The sequence below is a fragment of the Gymnoscopelus braueri genome (genome assembly GCF_963280865.1).
Source record: "Gymnoscopelus braueri genome assembly, chromosome: 21".
Taxonomy (NCBI): domain Eukaryota; kingdom Metazoa; phylum Chordata; class Actinopteri; order Myctophiformes; family Myctophidae; genus Gymnoscopelus; species Gymnoscopelus braueri.
In genome coordinates, this window is record NC_137623.1 from 39,573,773 (window position 1) to 39,594,026 (window position 20,254).

Below are 20,254 nucleotides of genomic sequence, written 5' to 3' on the forward strand. Positions count from 1 at the left end.
CACGCTTATTATGAGAAACAACACAAATAAAACATGGCAAAACAGTTGCGTGCATTAGTGCAAGATGAGGGTAAAGGAAACATTCAGTCTAAATGTCCAGTAATTCGCACGCGAAAAGGAAACATTAATGTCCAGTTTGCTAATCCACAACTACTGTGCCAGATAATCACCAAGAGAGTTAAAAAAGAAAAAACGTTTCAGTCATTCAGTCCGACTTCACTGTAGCCTATAGTAGCCTTTTCATAAATTATATTTGTATTAGGCTGTCCTAAGAGTTTATAATATTTAGAGAAATGTAAGGTTTCAAATACAAAAGTATTGGTAGTAGTTGCTGGACATTTAGACTGAATGTTTCATTTATCCTCATCTTGCGCTAATGCACGCAACTGTTTTGCCAGGTTTTATTTGTGTTGTTTCTCATAAGCGTGCATCCGTTGTCCGTCAACAACACAGTAGTCTGTGCCTTGACTTCAGTGCGCTGACTCTCTCCCGCCCCGCCCCCTTGCGCTTCAACTACATGCAAAAGGCCCGTTCGTACAGCTACGTTCTGCTGGCAAATGTAAACACACTGAGCCGCTATTTCCTACTTCCCGTCCCCCCGCAGGATGTTTCCCACACAGGATTTTTGCTCCAGTAAATTCCCGCGGAAACAGGTGGATAGAGCATCGCAGTTCCCAACCACTTCCTGGTTTTTCGTGGTGCCGGAAGGAACAACTCAATGCATTTTTCCCATTGATTCTGTGATTTCTTTTTTTTTTTTAAACGGCAAAACAAAGGGTATTTATTAAATATAGTATATCATATAATTAAATATAAAATAAAATAAATCACAGAAAAAAACGTTTTATGGTCATGATTCATGTCATGTCATGATGGCTTGATTCGAGGCTTAAATTAATAGATAAAAATATTTTTGGAAATGTCAATGGGAAAAATGCATTGAGTTGTTCCTTCCGGCACCACGAAAAACCAGGAAGTGGGCGGGAACTGCGATGCTCTATAACAGCTTCTCACAGCTGTGTTCCACTAGCAACAATAACTCATCAACAATAAGACTTCGGGTGGACGATCTCTTCATAATAAGAGTATCCTCTAGAGTAAACAGAAGCCATTAAAAACCATTTAAACGAAGCTATACAACACAAATTATGTTTCTGTGTACCAAAAAAGGTTTTAATAACATTATCAATTTATGTAAATGGATAAATGCTCATATCCACAATGCATATCCACAAGTTTCCTAGGGCATCGTGGGCATCACTTCCTGTCGATTTGATCCCTTGATTGATTTGATTGAATACTTTATTTAGAAGGTTGCAGAGAAAAAGCACATGGAAGTACAGTTTACAATGAGGCAACTAAAATGTACTCAATTCATCTGAGACAATAAATGACAGACAGATAAATAAACTAAACTAAATAAGAAAAAGAGGTTGCGCATCAACAATGGGTATTCTCAGTGGAGTGCTAGACCCAAAAATCCAGTATCAACAGTAGGAATTACAAATTGGACGCTGGACAGGAGAGGGCTCTTCGTGTCAGCACTTGTGACATACGCACACACGTTCGGGGAGACCTCCTCTACCACGCCACACTCTCAGCTAAGGCGGAGAGGTGTAAAAAAGTGTGGCGGCCCGTCCAGTGAGGTCAGAAACGTATATTTAGAAAACTAGATCTCACCTGCACAATCTACTGTTATTATTTGTAGAATATATTGTTGTTGCTTTTATTATTGTTTATTTGCTTCTGCAAATAAACAATATTATAATATTAATACTTTTCCAAGAGTGACCTGGCCTAGAGGCAGCATTATTATAACAATGGACTAACAAAACAAAAACAATAAATATATCTAACACACAAATGAACACAATATCCAGGTTAAGTGCAAAACAGGATCAGAAACTGTGCTATTTTGTATTATTATTACAAAACACACATGAACCACTTCAACCCTATATACATTTCGGCCATTTGAAAATAGCAGCTCACAATGCTCACAAAGCTCACTGTGAGCTTGTAGATCTGCTAATTTCAAAGGATTTTTATACTTTTGAAAACTTGTGAAATGGGACATTCTGCTTAATGAGTACTTTCTACTTTTGGTACTTTAAGTACATTTTGATAACAATACTTTTTTACTTTTACTCAAGTCAATTTCGATTTCCGGTCTTTCACTGTAAGTGATTCTACATTGCAGTATTGATACTTTTACTTTGAAGTAAAACATTTGAGTACTTTTTCCACCACTGGCTGTAACAGCATGACATAAAGTAAGGTGCCCTCCTAGAGTGGAATTACGGTAGACGCTGGTACTACTGGCATTACGGTAGACGCTGGTATTACTGGCATTATGGTAGACGCTGGTACTACTGGCATTACGGTAGACGCTCCTACTACTGGCATTACGGTAGCACGGTTTCAACCTGTGTCCGCTGCTGTACCGCCACATAACAAGCCCCCAGAGTTGCTGAGAAACATTGAAGCTGCCACCCCAGTGGCCAAAGCTGGAACTGCAGGCGGGGATAAATACATGCACGCGCAAAACATGCTGAGAGATATTTATATATATAGATATAAATATGTAAACATATTATACATAAACACATATGCATTTAGTTATACATAGGCATCTCGAGTGTATTTAATAAATATATCGCGTTCAATCCTTGACACACGGGCTGCCGTAGAACGCAAAAAGGACACTAGTGCGCATGCTCATAACTCTATGGGGGTACAAAATCAAACCAATAATTCTACTTCCGGCAGGTTTCCGGGTGCTTCAAAACGCCACTGAGCACATTCATTGAAATGATAGCTGGGGGCGGGGCAATCCGCCCTCTAGTTATATTATACCTCTATGCCACATAACCACGAGGTGGCACTGCGGGACCGTGCGGGAACGTTATAGTCAACAACAAGGATCTAACTAGCTAAGCTAGTTCTCTATAACTATGGAACATACAGGCTTATGCTTAACGTAACATCATGATGGAGAGACTGATGGATAAACGCGTTGTTTTCACGGCCTCCCTGGTGGTGAGGCTCGGTCTGGTGTTCTATGGAGACTACCAGGACAGAACCATGGCTGTGAAGTACACGGACATCGACTACCATGTGTTCACTGATGCTGCCAGGTTCATCACTGAGGTGACAGTTTAATAAGTTTAATGTGATTATTAGACATGGGGGGGCAAGTCATATGATAAGAAATAATGTAAAACGTGAGTGTTGGGTTGTTATGTCTGCGGTATGACCGTATGCTGCTATGAATGAGTGTGACTTCTTCCACTTCCCTGTCAAAGCCTATGTATAAAAAAAGAAGGTATGGACATCTACGTCATTTTCGTCGGCCCCGGGAGCCAAACTGCAGCCGTGGAATCATAGAGATACATTGGAGTCGGATTTCCACGCATCAAAATATCTACCGGTTCCATTCATTGACCGTAAAGGTTCTATTACAATCCCGGAGGGCATCGACGCCCCCTTTCACGGGACGGGTCTCTGCTGTAAACTAAAGACTATGCGTGTTGCCATGTCCACTTATTATAAGCGACATTGGTTGTAAGCAAAGTTGCTTGTAAATATTGTTGGTTGCGTTTTTTTTGGTTTGTTTTTTGTTTCTAAAGTGTTGCTTATTTTGGCTTGTTTCTAAAGTGTAGTTGCTTATTTGGGGCTGGTTTCCTATTGTTGTTTAAACCGGTGGTTCTTAAAGATTAATGTATTTATCCGCAGACCCCTCCATCTGAAAATAATTTGTGCCAGGGAGTCAGGGACCCCCCATACAAGATTTGTTGTTAAAATGTTTCAAAAATGTTCGAAATGTTCAAAATTACCTATTTCTTTCTCCAAGATTTTTTTTTTAATAGCAGATCTACAATTAAGCTTACAACGCGTTGCATGGCTACACATTGCGAGCTTGTAGATCTGCTATTTTCAAATACTATCTGGTGTGTCCCAACCATAACATGTCCACTCCGTCAGTCCTTCTAAATCCAAACTAAATAAAAAATATGTTTTAAAATGTGGAATGAAAAAAAAAAAACATTTTGTCAACTCCGACAGATGTCAACTCCGTCAGATATGGCATTTTATGGAGTTCTAAAAAAAAACTGGGAGGTTGGCCCATTACATGGTTTAATAGTCAACACTTGATCTTTTAAAATATCTTTTCCCGGCATAATTGAAGAATATATAAAAAAAAGAAAGGTTTTGTTAAGCTTTTGTAAAAAAAAAAGAAAATGCTGTCTGTACTAAATCATTCACAATCATTTTGTTATATATTTTACACAATGAAAATACCTGGATATTTCCCACCTCTGCTATCACTGAAATGTTGCCACCTTCGTCTCATCTGTCATGTTTGTGTGCTGTTCAGGGCGAGTCTCCCTACAACAGATCGACGTACCGCTACACTCCTCTGCTGGCCTGGTTGTTGACCCCCAACATCTACCTCAGCCCCGTGTTCGGCAAGATCCTCTTCGTCCTCTGTGACGTCCTGTCAGGCCTGCTCATCTTCCACCTCCTCTGCCTGCGAGGCGTGGACTCCCAGGTCCGTTGTGGTCGCTTCATTATCCCAGTGGTTCTTCTCACACTTTGAAATTTTAAGGACCCCCCCCCCCCAGTTTGGTATGCGTTGTTAGGGCCACGGACCCCCATAACTCAAGAGAGTGTTAATTTGGAACCAAATGAGTTGCAGACCTGTAAGGGTCCATTTGGTTCCTAATTGTCATTCAGCTGGGGACTCCCTGGACCCCTGGGGGTCCCCCGGACCCCACTTGGAGAACCAATGCATTATCCTACTATCAAGCCATTTAGACCTGAGGCCTATTCTAAAAAAACAAACACCTTCTAAATCCTAAGGTTTCTGAAAAACGTTTATAGAAAAATAAATCGATAAATATTTATTGCAACAACTAATTATGTGACACAGATGCTGTCCAAGATTGAAAGGTATAACAACGTATGTGTAACAGGTCTAAATTGGTTAAATGAACACAACTCTGTCAGTCTGTCCACATCTATGTTTCTCCTGAGTGGGTTGACCAATCGATCTGACATTACACATGTGCATACGAGACCATTGACATATACAGTATATGTATTGCGTGAGGAACCCGATTCTTCACTTTTCCCTAATTATTATTATTAGCATTTTCACTAACAGACTATCAGATCTATGGGATCTGTAGTGGCGGTCCCCCATCAGTTTAGCCGTGAGTTACTTTTTGAAGGAAATGCACTTCTGATCAAGTTTATTTGGTTTTATGTTATCAGAGGGCGTGTCGCATCAGTTCTCTGTGGCTCTTAAACCCCCTGCCCATGGGAGTGTCCAGCCGAGGCAACGCAGAGTCCGTGCTGTCTGCCCTAGTGCTGGGTACACTACATTGTATGGAAGGTAGGAGCTTTTCTTTCACCCAATACAAAGGGTGTATTTGTGTTATGCATTGACATCTGGCTGTCTGGATGCCTGTTTTGCATAGGCGTGCAAAAAATATGAGATTCAGTTACAACGCAGATTAGGACCCGTAATAATTTACGCATGTCATTTCTTTATTTGTATTTTATCATTTCAGTTTGTGTACTTGTTGTGTACTTCTATTGTTTTTGTTTTGATCTATTATGTTATACTGCTTTGGCCTTGTCTAGGCCAGGTCTCATTGCTAAGAAAAGAAAAAATAATAAAGGTTTTATTATCCAGAGAACACTAACCGATTCCTTTTAATAGGTCTTGTTAATAGCAGATGTAAATGTACTCTTTTCTAGGCCGGCGCCTGACGTGTGCGGCGCTACTCTACGGGCTCTCTGTCCACATGAAGATTTACCCCGTCACATACGCCCTGCCCATCGCCCTGGCCCTGCGAACGCCGCCGCCCAGAGTGGAGGAGAGGACGCAGGCGTGGTGGAGGAGAGCGCTGCGGTTCATCAGAAGCTTCCTCAACCGAGAGTTGTTTCTGTTCGTTGCCGTATCGGGAGGAGTGTTCTGCGGCTTTACTGCACTCTTCTACCACATGTGAGAACCAGACTCAAAGAGATAAGAGAAAGTACCACCACAGAGTCTAGGGGTTCGAGTCCGCCGCTTTGCATCTTGTTTGGCCGAGCATCTATACAAACACAATTAGCCATTTTCGGGGGCGGAAAGCCTGATGCAAATTATGCAAAAATAATCGCTGTATTTAGAAAGGACAGTGTAGAGATAAATGGGAAACTGACGGCAGAGAGGGGAAAGACGAGTAACACACATCTCCAGACATTGTATTGTGTCGCAGTATGCCTGATAGGATATTAAAGAAGTTAACCACTTATGCCCTATATACTTCGTCATATGACAAATAGCGAAAATAGCAGATCTACAATCTCATAATGCATCACGGTGTGATGTGTTGTACATCTACTATTTTTGGAAAACTTTAAACGAAATTGAAACATTTTGAAAGATTTCGAACATTCGCCAAAAATAGAGGTGCCAGGTTGCAAGTGGTTAAAGGGAGTTAACGGTAAAGGACTATAAATAAATAAATTAAGTAGTGAATTAGTTTGGCTGGTAATGCGTCCTGCGTTCCTTTCTGTTGCGCAGCTATGGTTGGGAGTTCCTCAATGAGACCTACCTGTACCACCTGACAAGACGGGACACCAGACACAACTTCTCCCCATACTTCTACATGCTCTACCTCACTGCAGGTGTGTACCCATATGTCCAAACAATACGGACACATTTCAGGATTGCTAATTTTGTTGTACCGTAATTTAGAATAGTCAATTTTTTTAATTTATTTGAAGGGCCCCCAGATAAACACGTTTTTTTTTAGACCCAAATCTACACTGCGAAATACCCCTTCAAGTGGTCATATGGTAGGGCTGCATGCATTTCCAGAACTTGTTTATTTTAATGATCAATCAATCTATTGTGTTCTGGCTTGACTCAATGGAACTAACGTAGTATCCTTTAAATTCCTATTTATCGGTATCAAACTGAAAACTATATATTTTACATTCATTTTGTAATAGTAATGTTAAATAATCATTAAAATCTTATCATTTTGCCAATTACCGTATTTGGGGGCCCACATGCAAAATATCCTCACGACCCACCAGGTTTGGAATCACTGCTTTACCCTCATGAGTTCCGTGACGTGTGTGTGTGTGTGTGTGTGTGTGTGTGTGTCCTGTGTTCAGACAGTGGGTGGAGCGTGTGGCTGGGCCTGGCAGCGTTCCTTCCCCAGCTGGGTCTGGTGCTGCTGGTGTCCTGGGCGTACCACACTGACCTGGCTCTCTGCTGCTTCCTGCACACCGCCATGTTCGTCTCCTTCAACAAAGTCTGCACCTCACAGGTAACAACGGCTGATGTTACGTCCCAACTTCCCATCTGAGAGCAAAACGATGTTCTCATGTCAATCAGGGCTGGGCGATAATAATAATAATAATTGTCTTTATTCTCTGGGATATTTATCTTCACAGTCTGTTCCAACAGAAAAAAACATAACCATCTAGCACAAAACAACATAACACCAACACCATACAGAAAGTCCCCAGTATACACAGAACCATCATTTCAGTGAGGCAGTTTGTTTAGTGCCACCCCATTCGGGTGCTATCAATGCATTGAATGGGAGATTATCACGTTTTATCAGACCATTGAATGGGCAAAGTAGGCGACATACTGACCTATTTTCAGATTTATCAGACCATTCATTGGGTGTTATCAAGACATACTGACCTACCGACGGAGATGACTTAAAAAGTTCAGTTTCGGTTTCGGACCATGACGGAGGGGCGCAGTCTCAAGCGAACTGGAGTCACGTGAGGGACCACCGAGCGAGCTAAAGCGAACGAGTTGCCGTCCCGAACGTTGCGACGTTCGCTTGAGCCTACTTGGCGCCGTTCGAGTTGTGTACCGATAGGCACAGAATCGTAAATCATGTGGTGGGGACTGCTCTGCCTCCGAGTAGGTCAGTAGCTCCTGATTACGCCCAATGAATGGTCTGATAAATCATGGGTAGATCAGTATGTTGCCTACTCGCCCATTCAATGGTCTGATAAAACGTGATAATCTCCCATTCAATGCATTGATAGCATTCAAAGTCGGTCTTAGTGCAGCAATGGCTGAAGGGACAAAACTCCTACTAAAAGAAACTTTTTGCCATTTCAAAGTTCTGTATCTTCATCCAGATGGCATGAATCTGAAGTGACGATGTAGAGGAGGATCAGTGTCATTTGCTATTGTGAGTGCTAAACGTATGATGGCTTTATTGTTCATTAGTCCAGGGGCCAACACTGATATTTTCACAAATTGGTACCACCTAAGGTGACCGTAAAGTTTTTGTATTTTTGTCTTCCTACATGTCTCTAGTTTATATTTTGGTATGATAGCCCTTCCAATCTTGTAGCTTAATGGCAGTTATCACTACCTACCGGCTAATGTATCCGGTAGGAGACACAAAGTAGAATCTTTGTGTCTCCTACCGGAAATACACCGGGGCATCAAATTATTGCGACAAAAAACAAAATATATCCATGTATTCATGCGGTGTGCAATTGATAACTTCTCAGATTTTTGGTGTTTGCAAAAAGACTGCTTTCCATAAGCTTGTAAAATTTGACCCTCCTTCGGTCTAGGGTGGTCATACTGTAGCTGAATGGGTAGAGAGTCCCCCTGGGAAACTTAAAAGAGGAGTTCACCCAAAAAATGATTTATTTTCTATCAATTGCACACCCCATGAAGCCTTGAATACATGGATATATTTTGGTTTTTGTCGCAATAATTTGATGCCCGGGTGTATTTCCGGTAGGAGACACAAAGATTCTACTTTGTGTCTCTTACCGGATACATTAGCCGGTAGGTAGTGATAACTGCCATTAAGCTACAAGATTGGAAGGGCTGTCATACCAAAATATAAACTAGAGACATGTAGGAAGACAAATATACAAAAACTTTACGGTCACCTTAGGTGGTACCAAAATATGGCTTGGCCCCTGGACTACATATCGGAAAGTTTGGGTGTGGGAAGTCTGATAATCTGACGTCAAATCAATATCACGATTATTTCAAACTTTTGGGGCGACCTTGTGTAGAATGGACTTGTTGAATATAGTCAATAGTGAGCATTGCTGAGTGACCTTGTCTAGAATGTTGTAGCTTCTTATATTGACCTTTGCTCCGTGTGTCATCCTAGTACTTCCTGTGGTACCTGTGCCTGCTTCCTCTTCTGATCCCTCAGCTCAGTCTGTCTCCAAAGCAAGGAGTTGGACTGTTGCTTCTGTGGTTCGCTGGCCAGGTAATGAGTCTCATCATATTGACCCAAGTGGCCCCTATTCTTAAACCACTTAAACCCAGCATCCTTATTGTGGGGAAGGCTTTTGCAGAAAATAGCAGATCGACAAGCTCACAACGCGACGCAGTGCGGCACGTTGTGAGCTTGTCGTTCAGCTATTTTCAAATCATCATATCTTGGGTTCTGAACATTCTTTTCCAACAAAAAACGTCTTAGACGTCCAGTGGCACTCAGGGCTTATGTTAAAACGGACGTCTTAGACGTCCAGTGGCACTTAAGCAGTTAACAAACTCCCTATACAAGAATATGATTTATTCCAAGCTTGAGACTGAATGCAATAGCCCATTCACAGACTTGGAGCAAGTTATTAGACTATCACAAGTTATTTATGTCGACTTACGCGGTCGTACAAAGGTCGTACATGGTAATTATGAGGAAGTACAACTGCGTCATCCACCCTACCAACATGTTTTTTCCCCCCTCCAACATAATATGAATACAAATATACTGTACGGTAAATGTAAAAGTACTTCCAGTAAATTTAAGGCAGGTGTGTTGTGTGACGCTTAAATCCCTATAATGTTGTCTTGTGGGTCAGGGTGTGTGGCTGGGGCCGGCCTACCTGCTGGAGTTTGAAGGCTACAACACATTCCTGCTGATCTGGCTGGCCGGTCTGCTGTTCCTGCTCATCAACTGCTTCATCTTGCTTCAGATTCTAGCCCATTATAAACCCACGACGCGGACCACACACAGACTCAAGGTTGACTGATGAAAGTGTGGAAGGACTTTCTCCTTGTTCTCGTTCCTTGGATTACAACTTCAGCATTGGGATTTCAAAGGAACATTCACCTATCAAAACACTGTATTGTTGCTGTCTAGCAGAAAACCTTGTATCTCTGTGTTTCAGAAGTGCAGATTAATGCCCTGCTTCGTCATACAGATAATGCTCTACTTCGTGTCATGCAAAAGTAGCGAAAAAAGCTGATCTAGATTGGCTATTTCAAAAAGTGAAAGTGGTTAATTGTGTGTGGGTTTTATAAATATTTTATTTTGTATCCATTGGAACACAGGTTCTTTATTTTTCATTTCCTGAAAAGTGAAGGTTTTGCTCATCGAGGTTTCTGTCGGACAGCAACGATATGTAACGGACGGAGGAGGTGTTTATATGCTGTAACTCCAGTGGTACCAGCTCAGAATGCAACTCCAAAAATGTTTTGGTATCCTACTGTAGGTCCTCGTCCTTTGTCCCCACCTAGTGACCATTTACAGTTTTGCACTATTAATTCAGCTCCATGTTCTCCTGGATGCAAAAAAAAGAGGTGCTTGTGTCAGTTGTTATTGAAATATTTAGGAAAACCTTTTACGAGACATTACAGGCACAAATAAAAACAGGTTCTCTGTGCTTTTAGAACACAGCATTTCAGTCAGCTACTGAAATTGGGTGTCAGTCCACATTGAGCATTTTAGATGATGAGCGCAACTATCTGTGTTCTAACACCTGTATGCTTCCAGTATCGACGGCCAAGTGTGTGGTAAACATGGAACCACAACACAAAAAAATTGTGTTTTCTCTTACTTGAAGTTCAGTGAACTAAAATGGAGGGAAAACATGGAGTAAATAATATCTGTCTGAGAGGGATTTGGGGAATAAAATGACACAATATTTATATATGTATATGTATGTGTGTTATTTGTAGGTGGGGGGTGGAAAAAGATATTGTTGATAATGATTAACAGTGACCAACTTATAAATTACCACTCGTTAAAGGCGAAGAAGTTGCCAGGGCACATATTCACGTGTTGCATCACGTCTTGTGAGCTTGTAGATCTCTTTTTATGTAACTTTCTTTTCTTTTTTTTCTACAGCGCACGTTTATGGAAATAGTCAAACATAAATGTAGTTTTGAAATGAGAAGTTCTTTCTTTTCCGTGAAAGAAATTCATGAATAAATCATGAGAGAAAAAATATGTAACAATAGTTTCAGTTCTGCTAGTCAAGCAGATGGTTTGGGGGTTGAATGTTGAGACTTATGGTTGAGACCTCATTAACACGCAGTCACACACCATTGCTTTTGTTCAGGTTGTGCAGCTGTTGTGGGACAGCCATCGCTAGAATATTTGAGAGCAGTTCAAGCAATGGAGGTCGTTTTCCTTCCCATGAAATGCACTGAACATGTGGTGGTAACTTGATTGATTGATTGCTGTCATGGCCGTCACTCCGGATGTCTTGATTTAATGCCAAATTGGAGGACTCTGGCCGATCATGGCGCGTTCACACTAGTAGTGACAAAGCAACAGTTGTGAACAAAGTACTCAGCCAGCCTTCACTGTTTATCTGGTGCAATAATTAAGCTTTAGGGCACGGTCACACAGCACTTTTATTCTACCTTTGAGGGCGGATTCTGCAAATGCATTTCAATGGGAATTGCATCGGCAGAATCTGCCCTAATGGGTCAAATAAAAGTGCCGCGTGACTGTGCCCTTAGGCAGCAAAACTTTTGGATAACCACTTAAAGGACTTCACCCATGTTCAACCCATCTTCATATAATTGGTCCTCACTAATGCTCAGGCTCCAAAATAAATCTGCTCAGTCTGTCTCTCACTCTCATAGGTGGTCTGTGGACACTTCAGAAACCCACATACCAGTGACATCGTTTGGCAGGGTTTCTTTTTCTTTTCAAACAAAATAATTCTTAAAATTTGAAAATTAAGCCGAGAATGGCTTCCAGTATAGCATGCTAACTTTCCAGGAATAGAAAGCCTGCAGTTTCTATAAGCTTGGATTCCTCATCGATGATGTCACTGTCCAAAGCCCTCCTCTGAGACACAGACCAAGTACACAGAAATTGTACCACATTATAATAAAGCATGATTGAGGACCAATTATATGAAGATAGGTTGAAAATGGGTGAAGTTGTCCTTTAAACTCTATGCTTCGTCGCGTGACGGACAGAAAGAATAGCTGCTCTACAAGCTCATGCTATAGATCTAATATTTGCACAATTTTCTAATTCTTTATACATTTTGGAAATGTTTAAAAAAATAAAGAAATTCAGGGGATTAACATTTATGCCCAAAATGGGGACACCACGTTGAAAGTGGCTCAAACATTTAAAAATGTTCAAAAAAAATTAATGTCAAGATGTTTTCGGGGACCCCAGTTTGAGTCACTGGACCAGCAACAATACTTTTCCTTCATAAATACTTAGTAATGAACCCAAAAAGCAACCGATTTTGAAATTGAACGTCGGGCCAATTGTTCTTGGCATTTTCATATTTATTGCTGTTAATTCCAGGAAAACAGATCAACAATTTGCATAAAATCCAAATTCCGCTCTAGAAATATATGACCTTTCCAAGTACGTAGATATCAAAGAATATAGTAAACATTACAACTGAGGGCCAGCAGCCTTGGCGACCCCTTTCTTAAATATACAGTACAGCATCTTTCAAACCTTTAACCATTTTAAAAGTTCAACAAAATCTGGGTTGGTTGGTTCGTCCTCATTTCCTATCTGTTGATCTTGCGCGGTTCTCTTCGGCCAGTGGTCCACATGCAGATGTCCTGTGTCCTGTTAGCTTTAGCAAGACGCGGAGCCACACTACTTTTCAAGCAAGATTGACATCTCAGAAGTGTGTGTGTGTGTGTGTGTGTGTGTGTGTGTGTGTTTGCTTGCATTACTATACTTGTGAGAAAACTATTTTTTAAGAGTAAGGCCAACAAATAAAGGTTCTTTAGACATTTAAATGTTATGTTTAGCGGTTGAAGTTATGCCTGGTTTACACTGAAGTTACGTGCTAGTGTCCCAAGATTGGCTATTTCCGGCTTCAGGGATAGGGTTAAAATGGCAAGAAATTGTATGCCATTCATAAGCTGAGCCGTTCTGAAATGTTGATGTCCTCACAAGTATAGTAATGCAAACGTGTGTGTGTGCCGTTTGGTTAAACCAAATGTAGCACTGAAGAGCTTGCTGGGAGCCTGGCTTGAATATTTGACAATATTCAGAGAATTTGACTCGTCATTTGAACAAAGTGTGTGATTCACTCTGTGTGTGTGTCCATCCTTTACGTATTTATACAGGGAGTTGCATCCTAGACACTTGTCATGAATGGATACTGGATAAGTATCTGAATAAGAACTGCAAAACAATAAAGGCCGTTTTTTTTTTACTGGTAAGACAAGTGTCGTCCCACAAAAAGACACATTTTCAACAACAACAAAAAAACTGCTAATTCAAAATATGCAATTTTTGTCAGCCAACACGGTCATTAGACAATGCATAAATACCAATCCATACATCCAGCCAACATGACACCTGCAAGCGTTCCAAACCATTGACCAGGAAGGGGAAAAAAATAAAGTATGTGCATAGATCTTTTTTTCTGACATTTACCAAATGCACAGATAGTTAGTTCAGCTGGAATGACAGGGCAGAGATACAACTCCAGGAAGACTTCGTCACAAAGTCTGTAGTGTCTACAGTCCTTTGGAAATGGCCAGAGAAGCACTCTTTGACCAGTGGTTCTCAAAGTGGGGTCGAGGGACCGTCATGGTTCCTCGAGGGGGTCCAAAAAACGGGCAACCCTTATATGTCTGTAACCCCGAGAGTGTACAAATGGAACCAGTTCCTTTTGTTTCTCAGAGTTATGGGGGTCCTTGAAATAAAAATAAAAGGTTTTGAGAACCACTGCTCTTGACAAACACCTGCTAAACCCAGTGAAATCACTGGTCGCCAAACTCTGCTATTGGCAAGCGTGCTTTGAGCTACCAACTGATTTGGTTCAGCGATGAATAAAAGACGAAGCTTTGTCTCCATAATTCCCACTCCAGGTTTTGCTCTGGAATTTTATCTATTCGACAAAACACCGTTGCAGTGTAGTGTGACTGGGATTTGGTGAGGAATCTACTCTGCGATTAGTGTGTTTAGCGCACCGACAGGGCTGTAGTTAATCACCTCAAAGATCTTCTGATGAACGGTCAGATGATGATGAGGAAGGCAGATGACATTGTAAAGGTTGACATGTTGTGTGTCTGGACTCACTTGAAACCAGAGCCATGTAAAGAGAGAGTCTCATCAACTTCAGTCCAAAATGTTTGATCCTCACGTGATTCACGTGGGCCACAGAACGTTCCCCCGAAGTTCTCAGCGGGTAAATATATATTTCCGATAATATACAATCAGATTATTTGAACGTCTTACCTTTTAAAGGTACAAACGTTCTGCTGTGCTGCAACTCTTACTTTGCCGCTAGTATTTGCGGCTAACTTCCAGGAACTATTGCAGGAGAAAGAAATAAGAAAGTTGACAAGACGCTCTCTTTCCACAGCTCTGCTTGAAACCATTCAGTATTGGCGTTATAACGCCACCGACAGGCTAAGATGAAACCACATGGTGATCAAAACAAATAGAACCCAGGTGTAAATGCATCTTGAGATGCACCGAAGGCATCACGTTTGTGACAAAGTGAAAAAAGCAATGCATCTCTAATCCCACTAAAATGGAAATAAACGTTTACACGTTATTGACAGGTGTAAATGCAGATTAGGGGTACATGTGGTTTCTCTATTCAGCGTACATTTTCACTCGTTGTGGTTTGTGATTTGCAGTTTGGCTGTTGAAAGGGGCACTTCACCGATTTGAAGTTGAGGACAATAAACATGTGTTTTTTAGGTGTTTTTAACATGATTTCTTCCCCTCTGACGTCGCCCAGGCGAATCTCAGTTCTTCCTGGACTACAGCCCATGCTGTAGTTCCAGTCAAACTGGCCCCAGTTTGGGATTTAGTTTGGCATTTCCTCGTTCATAATGCATTTGTTTTAAACTGTATTAGGTAAATGAGCCATTAGATTTTTTTCAGCAAATATTAGTGCTGTTAGTTGGTGTTCACATATCGTTTCTGTTGGGTGAAAACCTTATATACGTCTTTACTTTTCAGGATTTAAATCCAAAAATATCAAAAGTAGCACATCGACAAGCACAAAACGTGTCGCGTTTCAAGCTTGTAGATCTAGTTATTTTGATGCTTTTGTGTGACACTGTAATATAATCAAGTAGGGCATTACTTTACGGAAAAATACAAAAAGTTAAAATATTGAGACAAGGTTTCTGCCCAACAGTTATTGTGGGAGTGTCATGGTGGCCTTCACTGTAATGGTGCTGGCAGATGAGGTAATTGACACCTTAGACTAGAGCACTCTTAACAAGGTGATTGACATAAGCTGGAGGGGCCGGTCTGACCGGAACCGCAGCAAACATGGGCTGTAGTCTGTTGTAGTCGGTCTAGGAAGGACTGAGATTTACCTCTGTGATGTCAGAGGGGAAGAAATCGTGTTTAAAAACATGAAGAAAGCACAGAAAAAAAACACAACATGTTCATTATATCCTCACGGTGTCCTGCGCCGAGAATAGCCGATGTACAAGCTCACAACGCGTCGCGGGTGCGACGCGTTGTGAGCTTGTAGGTTGACTATTCTCGGCCGTTCTCTGCGCGCGACAGCGTACCACGGTGTCGCCGCGTGCCCAACATAGCTGATCTGCATGTTCCCAAAACGTTGCGTTCTCGACGCGCTGTGAGCATGTTATATCGACGGACGACGGACCATAAATTAAGCGTTAGAGTTCCTGGTTCGCTATAGTGCATATCACCAAATAATACCATTTAAAAACAAAACAAATCAAATACATTAAAATAACAGAGCAGCATTTATCTTCTGACAACAGACATTTTCAGAATGTCTTACTCAACTATGCGCTTCACATTATATATCGAGTGGCAGAAAATGCCTATTTGGAAATAAAACACTTTTTTGATACAGTCAAATTTCTAACTCCAAAAAAAATAAAAATCATAATTGTACATTCAAAAACACTGCAGCAAAAAAAAAAATGATAAAGGATAAGAAAAACAAAATCCCAGCATGTTGCTTGCATTAATCTTTTTTTAGATTGTTTTTTGTGTTTTCTTTTTAATCTTTCAAAACTGATATAAATTTGAACAGGGGGGGGAGAAAAATAATCCTATGTCAAAAGCAGTAATGCCAGGGAGGAGGCATGAAATCTACTGTAGAACACACACAAAAAAAACCAACAACAGTATATTAAGAGCTTTTTCCAAACTGTCAGTTTTAGAACGGTCGTCTCCTGTGGACTCTCTCCAGTGAGTCTGTTAGTTCTTAGATTATGCTAGCCACTGCCACTGATGCCAGTCTTCAGTGCAAAAATACCAAAGGAAAAGCCACTGAGAAAGGGATAGGTTGCAGGAGTCAGCAGTGTGTGTGTGTGTGTGTGTGTGTGTGTGTGTGTGTGTGTGTGTGTGTGTGTGTGTGTGTGTGTGTGTGTGTGTGTGTGTGTGTGTGTGTGTGTGAATGTCTGCGGGGGAAAAAACAGACTTGCTTGGCTCTCATTCGCGGTGAATGACGTCGTGTCTCAGGCACGACTTGAAGGAGGCTAATCCATACCTCGCCGCACGGCCGTCACCTTTTGACAAAAACCAAAAGGTTTTGACTTTCTTTTCCGTTGAAAATACTCCATATATTTTCGTCTAAGCGCTGCGGTCATGGGGTTAAAGTCTAAATGAGCCTGAAACTCAGGCTGTGTCCAGTGAGTGGGGGCCCTTGGGCAGCGCTGCTCTCCAGACCAGGCTGCAGTCTTTGCTTTTAGAAAAACAAATACAATCCCCCCCAAAAACCAAAGACACAGAGGAGCTGTAAGACCACCAAGCAGAAAGTAGATCAACCTTCTTCTCTTCTTCTCTCAGTCGGCGTTGTCAAGTGCTTCGGACGTATGGGAGCGAGCGTACTTTAGCCGGAAGCCACCTGGAAGAAATGGTACAGGGGTGTCACGATCATGTTTTATATTGGACCATTAGTTGCCGTGCAAATAATTGCGATTATTTTGTCACTTTGGCATTGAACACTGGAACATATAAATGAAACAAATGGCATTTCTGTTTGGATTATAGGCTTCGTAAACAAAACTTCTACCGGGGTGATAATGACATAACTTAATCAAACAAAGAAATAACTGACATATTTAATAATTTTATACTTTAATTGTGGAAATAGTCAATCTGCAAGCACACAACGCAACGCTTTGTTACATTGTAGATTCATCTGAAGGCGCACACAACTAAACTGGCCAATCAGATGACCTCTCCCAATTGCATTGGCTACTCTCTGCCGTCTCCCTCTCATTATGCATGGCAACAGCCAATGTTTTTCTCTTTCCACTGACGGCACACACTGCAGCGATTACTCCGTTCTGTAGGTCTGCACGGTGCAACATCCAGAGGATCAGACCCTTCCTCACACGGGTGTCTGCCCAGATCCTTATCTGGACCTTGCGTGTGTGCGTGTGTGCGTGTGCGCGTGTGCGTGTGTGTGAATGTGAAGCTGGCAAAAAAAACGAAACAAACAAACACTAAAACAAATAAAACTAAGCCTTTTCACAAAATAAAAACAACTAACAAACCTACTTTAAAAACGAGTTAAAACGAACTGAAATTGAAAATAAATACGAATAAATAAAGAAATCTCATGAAAATGTCACAACTAGAATAACTACCAACTAACAATTGGTGGGGGTCTTACCTTGCTGTGTGGAGTCTATGGAGGGCTGGTTACAGTCCTGTGCGTAGTGACCGGCCCCTCCACAGTTGTAGCAGGACACGTTGCCGTTCTTCTTGTTGATCCCGGTGGCCCCGAGCGACGCGGCGGCGGCGCCGCCCCCCTGGGGCAGCAGCCCCAGGGCCCCGCCGGGGTACATGTGCTGGTAGAAGCGCTGGCAGAAGGCCGCGGCCGGCGCCATCTGCTGCTGGAGGCCGTAGCTGGCCGCCACCGCCGCCACCGCCGCCGCCTGCGTCCCCAGCATGTGGGAGGACACGTCCGGCGAGTGGCTGTGGGAGTGCGTGTGCTGCAGGGGCCCGTAGGGGGGCGGGGGCGCGGGCGGGGGGTTGGAGAAGAAGGCCCCGTTGGCCTGGTGCGGGGGTTGGGGCTGGGTGAGGTAGGTGGACACCTGGAAGAGGGCCGGCGGCATGCCGAACATCTGCCGCGCCGCCGCCGCCGCCATCTGAGGTCCGGGGAAGAAGAAAGGGGCGTGGCTGACCGCCGCCGTGCTGCTGGCGACGCTGTTGCCCATGCCTCCGCCGCCGTTGCCGCGGCTGCCGCAGTTGTTGTGGCAACCGCAAGCCCCGCAGCCCATCGGCTGCTGCTGCTGCGACGTCGGTTGCTGTTGTTGTTGTTGTTGTTGCTGTTGGGTGATGGGGGTTGCGGAAGTGCTGCTGTTGATGTAGGCGGTGCAGTCGCCGCGCGCCGTGCTGTGAGTGAGCGGCGGGCTGGAGCTCGGCGCCGGGCCCGGCGTGTGGGTGGGCACCGCCGGGGGAACGGCTGCCTGGACCTGCCCCGGAGACGCCGCTATCCCTCCGGACGCCACAGAGCCTCCTATGGCGGGGATGGGGGGCATGGTGTACGGGGAGGGCAGGGACAGGCCTGGGTGCTTGGCATGTGAGGGCTCCACCAGTGGCATCGGGGGTGGCAGGCCTGAGCCCACACTAGCTAGGTCCGGGGTGGGGTAGACTGGCTGCTGCAGGACGCCCACGGCCCCCAGAGGGGTTTGGAGAGGCGTTTGCGAGGCTGGAGGGACAGGAGTGCCATCTGGAGCCCTCGGGCTCGGAGACGACGCCGTCTTAAACCTCTGCACCAGAGGCTGGACAGCCCCGGGAGCACCGAAAGCACGGAGCGCGGCCGGGTGCGCCTCCCTCTTCTCTGGGTCTACTGAAGCGCCGGGGCCTGGGACTATAGGAGGCAGGGGTATCTGCATCATCAGCGTATCATACGAGGACTTCCCATCAGGTAGGACACTTTGGCTGGGAAGAAGAGGCTCTGGTGTTCCGTTGGGGAACATATAGGACAAGGAATGCACAAAGGACAGAGGAGTGAAGTTACTGTGGGCGTCCGGGCAGAGGACCTGGGGCTGGGGGGTATTGGAGGACAGGGGGAGCGCGGAGGTTACCTCCCCCGCTACATTCTCCCCTGTGCGGGGGAACAAGGTGTCTCGGCCTTTGCTGGAATCGTCAGAGTGGCTGTCGGTATCTGATGGAGAAATATTATAACGACAAGTTGGTGAGATAAGATAAAGACAGGTGTTGAGTTAATGCTAATGATATTATAACGACAAGTTGGTTAGATAAGATAAAGACGGGTGTTTAGTTAATGCTAATGTCTCTAAAAGAACATGAACACACCTGTTATTATGCTAATGTTCTAAACACCATGTACATACCTGATATCACATATGCTATCTGTATATATGTAAATACCTTATTTGTTTATTTAACCTGCCAATGCGACACACTGTTATCATGTAGAAGATGTTGTTTTAGTGAAGTGACAGAGGAGTATGAATTGAGCTTTAGTCATATAATTGGATCAGGACTAGAGGGTCTGATTGTCCTTGGGTTAGGTGGGAACGGTGTCCCACTGCCCTCGGATCTCAGATTTTGTATTTATTTATTTATGCACGTTGTCTGGTGCAAAAACGAACTTGGAGATGGGGTCCATTTTGGCACGGGTCCAGCTTTTTTGGAACTGTGAAGAACTCTAATTGAGATATGTGGGACATGGGTCGTCCCGTCTTTAACTGTGTGTGTGTGTATGTGTGTGTGTGTGTGTGTGTGTGTGTGTGTGTGTGTGGTCTCCTACCTTTGTTCCTCTCGTCTTCGCTCTCCAGGCTTTCTGGTGCGTGGTGCTGAGGGCTGGATGGAGAGCTGTAGCTCTCCGACGACGTGTCACCGTACGTGTCCAAGCCTGAGCCGCCATAAACACAAACGACACGTTTAGCGAAAGCCCAAGTCTAGACACACCACGTCCACGTCATAAAATCTCTTTCTTCGTTTCTGTCAAGCAGAAACCTTGCATCTCCATATTTTTTTTTTTAATGTTTTCTTCGTAAATGAATGCCCTAAGTTCATCATACAAGAGACGG

The 20,254-nt window shown here is 43.3% G+C and overlaps 2 protein-coding genes across 5 annotated transcripts in view; one reads left to right on the forward strand and one right to left on the reverse strand.

Moving 5' to 3' along the window:
- Positions 1 to 2,903: 2,903 nt before the first annotated feature.
- On the forward strand, positions 2,904 to 11,166 carry LOC308076863 (GPI mannosyltransferase 1-like). Of its 2 annotated transcripts, none has more exons than XR_013932340.1 (8): positions 2,904 to 3,150; positions 4,379 to 4,552; positions 5,278 to 5,398; positions 5,767 to 6,013; positions 6,578 to 6,681; positions 7,181 to 7,331; positions 9,174 to 9,275; positions 9,871 to 10,007. XR_013932340.1 is itself a non-coding variant. In XM_080417384.1 (8 exons), the coding sequence occupies exons 1-8, from the start codon at positions 2,989 to 2,991 to the stop codon at positions 10,039 to 10,041; spliced, it is 1,236 nt and encodes a 411-aa protein (XP_080273510.1). In that variant the 5' UTR covers positions 2,904 to 2,988; the 3' UTR covers positions 10,042 to 11,166. The 2 variants fall into 2 exon arrangements, 1 of the variants encoding a protein (XP_080273510.1); XM_080417384.1 differs by having other exon boundaries at positions 7,177 to 7,331; positions 9,871 to 11,166.
- Positions 11,167 to 15,957: 4,791 nt separating this feature from the next.
- Positions 15,958 to 20,254, reverse strand: part of zcchc2 (zinc finger, CCHC domain containing 2) — a 35,232-nt gene continuing 30,935 nt past the window's right edge. For all 3 annotated transcript variants that reach the window (XM_080418047.1, XM_080418048.1, XM_080418046.1), the window contains exons 12-14: positions 19,972 to 20,076; positions 17,863 to 19,362; positions 15,958 to 17,088 (exon numbers count right to left, since the gene is read on the reverse strand). In XM_080418047.1, the coding sequence (XP_080274173.1) occupies positions 17,027 to 17,088; positions 17,863 to 19,362; positions 19,972 to 20,076 (1,667 nt within the window). In that variant the 3' untranslated portion in view covers positions 15,958 to 17,026. The remainder of the gene's footprint in view (positions 17,089 to 17,862; positions 19,363 to 19,971; positions 20,077 to 20,254) is intronic.

Bases quoted from the DNA above. Each gene is read 5' to 3' on its own strand.
- LOC308076863 (XM_080417384.1), top strand. From the start codon at position 2,989: ATGATGGAGAGACTGATGGATAAACGCGTTGTTTTCACGGCCTCCCTG. The intron at 5,399-5,766 runs GTAGGAGCTTTT...ACTCTTTTCTAG, and splicing joins TACACTACATTGTATGGAAG to GCCGGCGCCTGACGTGTGCG. The intron at 9,276-9,870 runs GTAATGAGTCTC...CTTGTGGGTCAG, and splicing joins TTCTGTGGTTCGCTGGCCAG to GGTGTGTGGCTGGGGCCGGC.